Source organism: Danio rerio, chromosome 6 (genome assembly GCF_049306965.1).
Source record: "Danio rerio strain Tuebingen ecotype United States chromosome 6, GRCz12tu, whole genome shotgun sequence".
NCBI lineage: Eukaryota > Metazoa > Chordata > Actinopteri > Cypriniformes > Danionidae > Danio > Danio rerio.
In genome coordinates this window covers 11,578,404-11,591,231 of record NC_133181.1, presented here as the reverse complement: position 1 = coordinate 11,591,231, position 12,828 = coordinate 11,578,404, and the positions used below count along the sequence as shown (strand labels likewise).

Genomic DNA, 12,828 nt, shown 5'->3' with positions numbered 1-12,828 from the left:
GTTGTAGGGTATAGATGAGTCTATTTTTATCAACCAGCCATTGATCTACTCTCATTTTGCTCATGGTGTGGGTGAGCCGCGTTACGCGCAGGTGACTGACCTGGAGAAGCTTCAGAAGACACTGATGGATGCTCTCGAGCACTACAATGAGCTGCACTCTGACATGAATCTGGTGCTGTTTGAGGAAGCCATGCAACACATGTGAGGCCACTACAAAATGATGATATATGTATAAAAAAAAAACAATTCATCACACAATTCAGGGTTTTAAACCGGAATTAGCAAAAAAAAAAAAAATCTCATGCAAACATAACATCTCATACATATATTACAATCTTAACAAAACATGCAAAACGGATGAGTTCTAAAAAAAATTCACCCCTCTCACAGTTATCATGAAGGGTAATATTAGCTACATGAACCAAAACAATCTTTTGTACCAGGCTGTAAACATGTTTTTATCAGCTGTAAAATTGGCCAATTTAGCATTGAACATCTGCTGTTCCTGGAGTCAGCCCCTAAAGGCCAGTCGATGAATTGCAGTTTCAGTTACTTTCGTATTGCTTCACGAGGGAGAGCAGGAGGTTGTCGATTGGTTTTAATGCTTTATTTTATCATTTGTAGGGCCAGACAGAATCAATCTGTGGACCTTTTTTGCTTTATCTGCGCAGAATTTTGTAAAAAGATTTCTGATGAAGGATTTTGAGAGTGTGCAGCCGACAAATCAGTGTGGCTCTTAATGCGACAGTGCACTATATATATATTCTACTGCCGAATGTGTTTATAATTAATAATCAAACTACAAAATACAAGGCAAAATCACTCACTGCTCTTGACTGAAGGACTGTTGTAGCTTTAATAATAAACTATTTCAATGTGGGTCTCACAGTGAAAACTATTCTTAAAGTGCAGTTTGTTTCAATTGTAAATTTTTATTCTACTGTATTTTTTACAATTATTATTTTATTTTATCTTTTTTTATTTTCGTTTTGCTTTGATTTTAGTTAACTATTCTGCTGTGGTATCAACAATTGTAAAATGTTTTTATACTCTAAAATGTAAATGTATAATGGCAACTTTTTTGTTAGTATTCAACTTTGTATGTACGTATATCTATATATATATTTATTTTTTATTTTTTTTCAACACATTTCTAAACATAACAGTTTCAATAACTCATTTCTAATATCTGATTTTTTTTGTCTTTGCCATGATGACAGTAATAATATTTGACTAGATATTTTTCAAGACATTTCTATACAGCTTAAAGTGACATTTAAAGGCTTAAGGCAGGTTATTTAAGCAAGTTATTGTTAAACGATAGTTTGTTCTGTAGACTATCGGAAAAAATATATAGCTGGAAGGGGCTAATAATTTTGACCTTAAATTTTTTTTTTACATTTATTTTTATTTAATACTGCTTTTATTCTAACCGAAATAAAACAAATAAAACTTTCTCCAGAAAAAAAATATATTATCAGACATACTGTGAAAATTTCCTCGATCGGTGAAACATAATTTGGGAAATATTTAAAAAAGAAAAAAAAATTCAAAGGAGGGCTAATAGTTCAACTGGGTAAATATAAACTCAGATATTGTGTTTATATAATATACATATAGACACAGTAGAAAAAAAAATAATACTATTTAAAAAACAATATTACAATATTGACCAAAATAATCAAGATTAAAATTCCTATAATCTAGCAACTCTACTGTGTTGTTGCACAGCTTTATGCATATAAATATTACAACTTTATTTAAATACAGTACACTTAAATGCAAAATATACAATATGTATGTATTGTGAAAAAGCTATACAAACTCATTTGACTTGATTCCTCTCAGCATCCCATACTTTTTTTAGATCATATTTTCAGAATTATTTTGTTCTACATTTGTTTCAATTTACACTTTACTAGTATGTGTGTGTGTAGTTGCAGGATAAGTCGTATTCTTGAGTCTCCTGTGGGCAATGCATTGCTTATTGGAGTAGGTGGTAGTGGGAAACAGAGTCTCTGTCGGTTGGCTGCTTTTCTCAGCGTCCTTGAAGTATTTCAGATCACACTGAGAAAAGGTTACGGCATCAGCGACCTTAGGGTAACACACCCGCACACACTGCATTTTCATTATCTCTCTTTTTTTTTGTTTAGATATGCAGCATTGTGAAAAACCTTTACGTCAGTTCTTTTGTCTTTCCCTGTAGAGTGATATTGCTGCATTGTATATAAAGGTGGGAGTGAAGAACATTGGCACAGTCTTCCTCCACACTGATGCCCAGATTCCAGATGAAAGATTCCTGGTCCTGATCAACGACATGCTAGCATCAGGTGCACACTGCAAACACCTCCACACTTTCTTCTCCTCTATCTCAGTTTTGTTAGTAATGCTCAGTTTGTGTGGCTATTTTTTCTTTATTTTTGTTGTGATTTAATTGCTGAAGCTTTTATCAAAGTATATGGGTATTATTCTGTCCAACTGCTCGGTAACACAAATTTCTAATCAGCCAATCACATGGCAGCAACTCAATGCATTTAGGCATGTAGACATGGTCAAGATGACCTGCTTCATTTCAAACCTCAGAGCATCAGAATGGGGAAGAAAGGGGATTTAAGTGACTTTGAACGTGGCATGGTTGTTCGTGCCAGATGGGCTGGTCTTAGTATTTCAGTAACTGCTGATCTACTCAGATTTTCATGCACAACCATCTCTAGGGATTACAGAGAACGGTCCGAAAAAGAGAAAATATCCAGTGAGCGGCAGTTCTGTTGGTGCAAATGCCTTGTTGGTGTCAGAGGAAAATGGCCAGACTGGTTCGAGCTGATAGAAAGGCAACAGTAACTCAAATAACCACTCATTACAACCAAAGTAAGCAGAAGAGCATCTCTCAACGCACAACACATCAAAACTTGAGGAGGACGGGCTACAGCAGCCGAAGACTTCACCGGGTGCCACTCCTGTTAGCTAAGAACAGGAAACTGTGGCTACAATTCGCACATTTCACCAAAATTTGAAAATCAAAGATTGGAAAAGCGTTGCCTGGTCTGATGAGTCTCGATTTCTGCAGCAACATTCGGATGGTAGGGTCAGAATTTCGCTTCAACATCATTAAAACATGGATCCATCCTGCCTTGTATCAACGGTGCAGGCTGGTGGTGGTGGTTTAATAATGTGCGGGATATTTTCTTGGCACACTTTGGGCCCATTAGTACCAATTGTCAACGCCACAGCCTACCTGAGTATTGTTGCTGACCATGTCCATCCCTTTATGACCACAGTGTACCCATCCTCTGACGGCTACTTTCAGCAGGATAACACACCTAGTCATATATCGTAAATCATCTCAGACTGGTTTCATAAACATGACAATGAGTTCACTGTACTCAAATGGCCTCCACATTCATTAGACCTCAATCCAATAGAGCACCTTTGGGATGTGGTGGTAGGGGAGATTCGCATTATGGATGTGCAGCCGACAAATCTGCAGCAACTGCATGATGCTATTATGTCAATATGGACCAAAATCTCTAAAGGAATATTTCCAGTACCTTGTTGAATCTATGTCAAGAAGGATTAAGGCAGTTCTGAAGGCAAAAGCGGGTCCAACCCTGTACTAGTTACATAAGTAAGTAAATTAACTCAATAATGAGCTAAAAAAATCTCCAATTTCTGCAGGCACAGATTTACTAACTTTAGTTCAATGAACTAATGTTAATTGTACCTTTATTGTACAGAATTAACCAACAAAAGCTTAATAGTCAATAGTCATATTGACTATATATATCTCAATAGACACCGTGATTAAATATGTACACATGTGAAACTGTAAATGTTTGACAACAAATCGCCTATTAAGTCTTCAAGCATTTAGTGCAGTGATGAACAACTGCTGCCAGTACAACAGCATAAATATTCTTAAAAGGCACGTAAATCATTTTTATAGTATTTTGAAGTGACCATGATTTCAATATTGCTCATGTTCATTTTCATTATACTGTCTATCGATTTATTGAATAGTGGCGTAGATCTAAGTTTCTATATTTATTTTTTGTATGTGTTTGTGTGTATAGGGGACATCCCTGACCTGTTTAGTGAGGAAGAAATTGATATGATCGTCACGTCTATTCGTGTGGAGTTGAGGGCGCTTGGTTTGCTGGACACTCGTGAAAACTGCTGGAACTTCTTCATTGATCGTATACGCAGACAGCTCAAGGTCGGTCGCCTTATTTCAAAAGCGCATGAATATGGATTCTTGGCCCAAAATGAAAATACTGGATGTGCTTGTTCTGAAACTGAAACTGCTTTGTAATAATTATTTATAATTTTATCATGTCATTTTGCAACCCAATAACTTAATCTATACTAAATAAAAAATAAAATAACCAAAATAAAATAAACCAGGCAATACCCACATACTTGGACAGTAACATAAAATTGGCCAGATAATGTAAAGTTACCAAAATTGTTATTAAAACAAATGGCATATTTTAGAGGTTTCGTTGTTTTGTTGACTTGGGCTTTACAATACCCATATAAAAATTGTAACAGCTACAAAGTAATTATTATGCTCTATAAATCATCAAATTGAACCATCATAAGGAAATACAGTTAATTTTATTTACTAAAAACCAGAGACTGTAAAAGATATGGATGTAATATCCATGACATCACCCATAAGTTTCTGAAGAGTGCAAATGAAGCTACAAGTGGGCGTGGTCAGCCATTGGCAGTTTGTTTGAGCATCATCGCACCGACCGTGGGTAACCAAACATGGGCAAAGAGGTGGAGCATGAGCGGAGCAACGGATACCTGCTAGCATTTTGCTTAGATGTTTTTTTCTGGGGGGGGCGCTTATAAGTTCATTACTTGTGACTCGTTTGTGTTCTGACCACATGTGCTTGGCTGTACACTATATCAATAAAGTGTTAAGACTTTTAAAAACACTGTTGTAACACATAGAGCTACTAAGCATTGTTTTTAAGACGTTTTTCTACAGGCGGAAAATGCAAATTACTTCCAAACACTTAAAATATAATATGTGTGAGTAAATCCAAGGCTATTTATGAAATCCAGGTGTAACACTATGTGACAACGTTTCAGATGGCTGTTCTAAAATTTTCATTCATCTGTGAAAAGAGGTCACTTGAATGTTTTTTTTTGTGAGCACAAATAAGTCCATAGCTTGCCATATTATCTGATAATTGTAAGAAATAATCCCAAAAGGCAATTGACTGTGTAAAGCCACATAAAACAAAACAAAAATAAAATATATATGTTAAGTTCAGTGGCTAATCAGCCGGAATCAGCTGATGGCATGACAGCGACCAGCGAGACCTAGCTGTCGCTCAAGTGGCCACGCCCTTAATTATGCAGACTTAATAGAACTCAATATAAACTAAACGGATAAGTTATAAAAAATTCACCGCCCTCACAGTTGTCATGAAGGTTAATAGTAACTATGTGAACCTAAACCATATTTTGTAGCAGGCTCTAAATATATTTTTATCAGCTGTAAATTTGGCCAGTTTTGCATTGCAGTCAGTGAACATATGGAGTTCCTGCAGCCAGCCCCCAAAGGCCAGTCGATGAATTGCAGTTTCAGTTACTTCCGTATTGGCTTCACGAGGGAGAGCGGGATGTTGCTGCTTGCTAAAAACAAGCTAGGCCCATTTTCACTGTAAATGTCCCACAGTCACGTTCCTTTCTGCAAAACACAGACACCAAATATTAGTTAAAAATGGATAAAAATGTTGTACTCGTATCATCTGCCTGTTTCATGAACATTTTAAAAAATAATATCATGTTCTGGTAGCAAAAAAGGTCAGTTTTTTCAAGTCTGTCAAGTGGCAGGTTTTAATATTTTCGGCTAGCACTGTATTAATATTAAATGTCAATATACTGCATTATATTTATGGGCGACACGGCGGCTCAATGGTTAGCACTGTTGCCTTACAGCAAGAAGGTTGCAAGTTTGAGTCCCGGCTGGGTCAGTTGGCATTTCTGTGTGGAGTTTGCATGTACTCCCCATGTTGGCGTGGGTTTCCTTCGGTTTCCCCCACAGTCCAAAGACATGTGCTACAGGTCAATTGAATAAACTAAATTGGCCATACTGTAATTGTGTAAATTAGTGTGTATAGATGTTTCCCAATGCTGGGTTGCAGCTGGAAGGGCATCCCATGTGTAAAACATATGCTGGATAAGCTGGCAGTTCATTCCGCTGTGGCGACCCCTGATGAATAAAGGCACCAAGCCGAAGAAAAATGAATGATTATTCAAGTCTAAGCAACAGAAAGAGTTAGAACAGTTTCTTTATAATGTGTAGCCCTACAAAGCTATTATTGTTAGAGCATTTGTCAGAGCGTGCAGCAAATCAGTGAACATGAAGTGTCATTTTATCAGCATTGCTATGTTATAGCAGTGGTTCTCAAAGTGGGGGTCGGGACCCCCCGAGGGGTCGCGGGGCAATGAAGGGGGGTCGCCTGGTGATTTCCAAAAATCTATTTATTTTTATTGAACCATAAGAATTAACATATTTTATCTATCGCTTTGCTGAAAATAAAAATAGTCGTTTATAGTTACTATATACTATATAGTTACTATAGTAGCTTATAGTTACTAGTTCTATTGGATTACGACCCCTGGGGTAATTACATTATATTAAAGGCAGCAATAGCGTCAGATGCATTTTGATTTTATATCAACAGGTTATACTTTCTGGCACATTTAAAGCACTGACACACGTTAAAAAAATTTAATTGGTGTGTCTGCGTCATTGCATGCAAGGTTTCTATATTTATAACCACCTCAGAGGATATTGGGGGTCGCGAGTCACTGGCATTGTTATTTTGGGGGTCGCGGGCTGAAAAGTTTGGGAACCCCTGTGTTACAGTACAGTAGCACTATTGCAGACAGCAGGAACAGCTATATTACTTCGCTCATTTTTCTCTTATAAAAAAAAATTGATAATGTTGTTTATGGCTGGTCATTTTTTGTGGCCAAAAAATCGGTGCATCCCAATTAATATACAATCATCTAACTGATCTGACATCCTTTCTGCACTGTAGGTGGTGCTGTGTTTCTCTCCAGTTGGTTTCACTCTTCGTACACGTGCACGGAAGTTTCCGGCTCTTGTGAACTGCACTGTCATTGACTGGTTTCATCCTTGGCCCCAGCATGCATTGCAGTCCGTCAGCAGCACTTTCATACAAAATATCCCCGACTTGGAGGTAACAGAATCTACATTGCAATATTCCGCACAGCACTGCATTGCGTCTTAATCAGGGACAAATTTGGGGGTCAATAGGATTTTTAAAAATACATAGTATTTTTTTTATTTAGCATATAATAACATAAAAATTGGAGGAAAATTAACACAAATATTTAGCGTCTGATTTATTAAAGTACTGCGCATCAAAATGTCCTTACAGAAAATGATCATATATTATATTAATAAAGAAATTATGTATAAATATTTCTAAATAAATAATAAATGAATAATAATATATTAATTATATATTTAGAGTTTTTAACAGAACTGTAGATTTATTAAACAAGATGTTTTCATTTTTCTTTTTTCTTTTTTTTTTAGCCGGATGTGAGAGTGTCTATTAGTGAGTTTATCTCATTCGCTCACACTTGTGTGAATGAAGTCAGTGTAAAGTATCAGCAGAATGAAAAGCGCTTCAATTACACCACACCCAAGAGCTTCTTGGAGTTCATGAAACTTTACGGCAACCTGCTGGGCTCAAAGAGAACAGAACTGAGACAAAAGACAGAACGCCTGGAGAATGGCCTGCAGAAGCTGCTGACCACGGCATCACAGGTCAACTTTACTTTAAAAAAGTACCAAACAATTTATAAATGTAAACTGATTAGTCTGTATTTTGGCACAACCAATGAATGCATCTCATTATAGAAGCAGAAGGAGTTGCACAAATTAAATTAAACCAGAAATGAAAATTGATAATAACTATATTTGAGTTTAATTGTTACACCACCTTCTTAATCATAAATCTTACAGACACATTATGTTTAGTTGTTGCATTTCATTATGTATCTCTATTTTAGGTGGAGGATCTGAAGGCTAAACTGGCCATACAGGAAGTGGAGCTGCATCTAAGAAACACTGATACTGAAGCTCTCATTGCTAAAATTGGCCAGCAGAGTGAGAAACTCAGTCAGGAGAGGAGCGTTGCAGATGCAGAGGAGAAAAAGGTAAGACAAACATTCACTAAAACATCAAAATCACATTCAATTAGAATTTCACATGCTTTTAATTGCTTTTTATAATAATAATTATCATTGATTATATTAGTATATTAGTGGTAATATATACATTAGTAACTTACACTGTTCCATCCATCAAAACTGACCTACTTCTGTCCTCGGGCTCTGAAAACAATCAACGCCACTTCAATAAGCTCCTCCCACTGATTAGCATAGGCTTTTCATACAGGTTGACGTTGAAAATGAAAACTGAAATACAAGTGTCTATAAAAGGAAAACTTTTTACATTTGAATTTGAATTGTGTCACTAGTGTCAACATTAATAACAAGCTTTGACAAAATTGTGTTTGCATTTTATTTTTCAGTTTGGATTTTCATTTTAACATTGGCTTGTCTTGCCGCGGAAATGCAGTGAAAATGAAATGTTAAATTGGCAACTTAATTTTTTTATTTACTTGACAGGGACGATGTGTTGTCACAGTGAAAATGAAAATAACAATGAAATAATTTAATTTAAGTTTTGATTTTGGCAGATTTTTGCAAACAGTTTTTTATAATGAAATTGTTAATCTGGTTTTCATTTTATTTTGCAATGTTTATTTGTTTTATTTCAAATTGGCAGGATTTACCTTCCATATTACTATAACTACATTACTATAATATTAAAGCTTTACAAAAACTAGTAATATTCATAAGATTGTTTTCAAGACAGATTTGTTGAGTATATATTAAAAATATTGAGTGAATACAGAGGCAATGTAGTCCTAATATTTAGAGACATATTATTGTCTAGATTTTCTTTTTTTTCTATCGCACTAACAACCAACATAGCATATAACAATTTTGTTGTTTACATATGATTTTGCATTAATTTGCATACATATTTTATAAGCTGAAAAATGAAAGCCTCAGTTTGGTGCGAAGTTATCACTATGGAAACATCAAGAAAATCTTCACATTTGTTTGATTTATAGATAAGGCTACGTAGGCTATTTAAAAAATGTATATTGTATAAGAACTATTAATAACTGTAATTTTCCAAATGGGAAAAGGTTGTTTTGTTGGTTGTAGCCTACCCTTTATCATCAATAGCCTATTTGTTGAGTTTACGATGCTGCTCCAGGTAGCACAGAGGCGATCAGCACTTATGATTTGTGCTGGTTTGTCAACTCGTCTGTGTCAAACTGTGACCAGAAATATCCTTCTTTCAGTGAATATAGGCTTCTTTGATTTTATTTAGGCTAGATTATTATTTTATTTAACAACCAACACAATATCACAGCAACTCTTGTTTTGGTGCTGAAGCATATAGCGGACTTGTTTTGAAGCACTTCACCCCAAAGTTTTTTTGTTATTCTTTATTCCTTTAAATAATGTATCCTAGCTGTCTTTTTAATGATTAATGAAGGAATTATAATGCTTTGTTTCATTGTTTATCTTTATTTACAATTAGCAGAGTATTTACAGCTAATGTATAAGCTTTCTTCAGTTCCATCCCTTTGTGCCGCCTGGCGGCATAGTCACAAACTGCAGTCATACCTAGTTATTTTTCCTTTAGAGCGGCGGTTGTACATGCTGTGGCAGTAATGGCCACATTAAACTCTCACCTACTGCGAGTAAGCTTATGTCTTGCATTTATTATTTCATTTCCTGATCAAAGGGGACAGAATTTGTACTTTTAGAATTCGTTTCTTATCAACAGCAACAAAACACAAGGCTTCTTGTGAATACAATATTGGATAAATTGCAAAAACAGTCTAGGTAAAATGTATTCATGCAACTGAAACAGCATAAACTGAAACGTGAATCTTGGGTTTTTAGAATTAATATAAATTAATTAAAAAGAATTTGAAATGTGTTTATAAGTGTTCATATGCAGAAAAGAACACTCTTATTTATTCATTATAGATACGCATCAAACTAAAACAGCATTACTAAACATTTTGCAATACTTAAATCCTTATCCTTATATCAGGTGGAAGCGATCCAAGCAGAAGTGACCAAACAGCAGCAGGAGACGGAAGCTGACCTGGAGAAAGCCGAGCCAGCTCTACAGGCAGCAAATGCAGCCCTCAACACACTCAACAGGGTCTGTTTTTTCGTCTATATCCAGTGTGTTTGACTTAACTTTGGGCACTAATGTGTGTTTTCTCTCTACTGAATCATCCTCTCACATATAATCTAAATGCCCGGTTTTGATGAGCATTTTGTTTAAAGTAGTTTGTGCATTTTTTTTGTGTGTGAATAGCTGAATCTGACAGAGCTGCGGACGTTTCCGAATCCTCCTGCCATCGTATCGAATGTGACTGCAGCTGTTTTGGTGCTCTTGTCTCCTAATGGCCGTATCCCTAAAGACCGCAGCTGGAAAGCATCTAAAGTTGTCATGAGTAAAGTGAGTGAGTGTAGGGCTGACATTTGTAAATGTTCCTATTTTACTTTTGCTGATGTTTAACTTCAGTCATATTATTGAAATTTGGATTTTACATCTATAAACAATAGCTTGAAATTTACTCAAATTGGCACCATTTAAGCATAAAAGATTTTAGTTTGAATGCCTGGATGCATGAACAATCAGTCAGTGAAATTGTAATGTAAATTAACAGGTTATTTAAAAAGTTTTACTTAATTCTATTCACTATTAACTAGGGATGTAACGGTATCAGAATTTCACGGTACGGTAATACCTCGGTATGAATGTCACGGTACGGTATTTATTGAATCATTTACAGGAAAAAACAAAACTTATGAAAATACTCCAAAAAAGTGCCAAAAGTGTCAATGACATACAAATTAGTCATCTATCTGTAAGCTTTGAAACAGGAACTTCAATTTTAATAACAAAAAAATATTAAACCATGTAAAAAAATTAAGTTTCAATTTAGTAGTGTTGAAAACTCATCACATTCAACATTTAATCACTCACTCACTTAGATAGAGATGGGTTTAAAGGAAAATTATCATATAAATATAATCTGGTAAAAGCTGGTATCTCTGGGTATTTACAATGTCCCCTGCAACAGAAAAAAACCCTCTCATTTGGGACTGAGGTTTCTGGGACAAGAGAGATATGACTTGGCCCAGGTTGACAGCAGTGGGTAACGTTGTGCATTGTCTTTCCCCCACTTGAGAGGACAAACCATGAGTGAGATAGAGGTCTCATGTCTGCATCAATCTGAACAGTGTGCTGTGTTTCTGCAGTCCCCATGACTGATTATTAGTCGTATTCCCCAACTTGCAGGCAAGTGCACACACAGGGCTCAACCTGTGCAGTGCACATGCCCTTTTTAGTCTTGGATAGAAAGTTCCCTTCCAAAATGATAAAAAGTGCCCCCGCGACGCGACATACCCTCCGTCCCCGCTTTACAGTACGCGCGCGACAACACTGCTGATCAGAACGCGCGCGACAACACAGCTGATCAGAACGCGCGCGACAACACAGCTGATAAGAACTCACGCGACAACACCGCTATTCAGTACGCGCGCAGCGACAACACCCGCTTTAGGGTTCTCCAACTCTTTTTCATCCCCGCTTCTAGCAGCACACTCCATTTCCGCATTACTGGATCTGTAGCGACAACAGACCGCAAGGGATTATGGCCAAGCCTGGGCTGATGGGAATTGTAGTTTCCGGTACCTCCCGTTCGCTTCATTCACCTGAGCAAATTTTCTCAGAAGACCTATAGTTTTACCGAGTCATGCGACTACGGTAATATCGAAAAAAATTAATATTGCGGTATGACAGTATTTACAATACCGTTACATCCCTACTATTAACTAGTTTATTAATAACATGCTTATAATTAACATGTTGCCTGTTTATTAGTATTATGAAGCACATTATGCATGACCCTATTCTACATGCAACGTAGACTCATTCGAAAAACAAAGCCCTATATACATTTCTGGAGATCGCAAATTATGTAGCCAGAAGTACGTATGGCTGCATTTCGTCTTTAAAACGAATGCTACGAGGTGGTATGATGCCGTTTCTTTTCGAGCTTGCCAGCTGACCGCTTACCTCTGTATGGATGGCTTTCCTGCCGTTACCAGTTTGTCTAGCAGCTCACCATGTACGTCGACGGACTTGAGACGCAGAGAGTAGTTGAACAGGACAACAGGGTTTGAGTACGGTAAAGAACAGTTCCAGAAAGCTGGTAAGACAAAAACAGAAGCCAAAAAATAAAATAAACACGTAATTAACAAGGTGAGAATGTGGTAAAATTTAAAAATGTGTTAAAAATCAGGCTAAGGCTTTTCTTTTTCTGGAATGCTTTTTTACTGTGTTCACACCTGACGCGGAACGCTCGGATAAATCGTGCTATTCTCGCGTAAATAGCCACGTGAACATTTGAGTTTACTCGCTACATTCACTTGTCAAACCCCGCTTCATTCGCACGTCAAATCCGCTTCATTCGCGCATCAAATTCACTACAGAACAGACGTGGATTCTTGTGATGGGCAGGGTTTCTGTCTGCCTGGTGACTCTAGCTTCGTTTGTTAAATGGCTAAGATGAATTTTATTAAGAAAATAACAGTTTATGTGCTTTATGAAGACTGAAAAACAGCGAAAAATAGATTTAGGGCTGTGTCTGAGTCCACTAG

At 36.5% G+C, this 12,828-nt stretch overlaps 2 protein-coding genes across 2 annotated transcripts in view; both read left to right on the top strand.

The window, feature by feature from the left end:
- gpr155b (G protein-coupled receptor 155b) overlaps positions 1 to 12,828 on the top strand; it is a 698,693-nt gene that overhangs the window by 147,894 nt on the left and 537,971 nt on the right. The window lies entirely within an intron of this gene.
- Positions 1 to 12,828, top strand: part of dnah9l (dynein, axonemal, heavy polypeptide 9 like) — a 113,597-nt gene that overhangs the window by 65,383 nt on the left and 35,386 nt on the right. Inside the window, exons 53-61 of the mRNA XM_073953681.1 lie at positions 8 to 201; positions 1,938 to 2,100; positions 2,207 to 2,330; positions 4,071 to 4,213; positions 7,065 to 7,226; positions 7,589 to 7,822; positions 8,068 to 8,214; positions 10,202 to 10,315; positions 10,475 to 10,618. Coding sequence (XP_073809782.1) covers positions 8 to 201; positions 1,938 to 2,100; positions 2,207 to 2,330; positions 4,071 to 4,213; positions 7,065 to 7,226; positions 7,589 to 7,822; positions 8,068 to 8,214; positions 10,202 to 10,315; positions 10,475 to 10,618 — 1,425 coding nt within the window. The remainder of the gene's footprint in view (positions 1 to 7; positions 202 to 1,937; positions 2,101 to 2,206; positions 2,331 to 4,070; positions 4,214 to 7,064; positions 7,227 to 7,588; positions 7,823 to 8,067; positions 8,215 to 10,201; positions 10,316 to 10,474; positions 10,619 to 12,828) is intronic.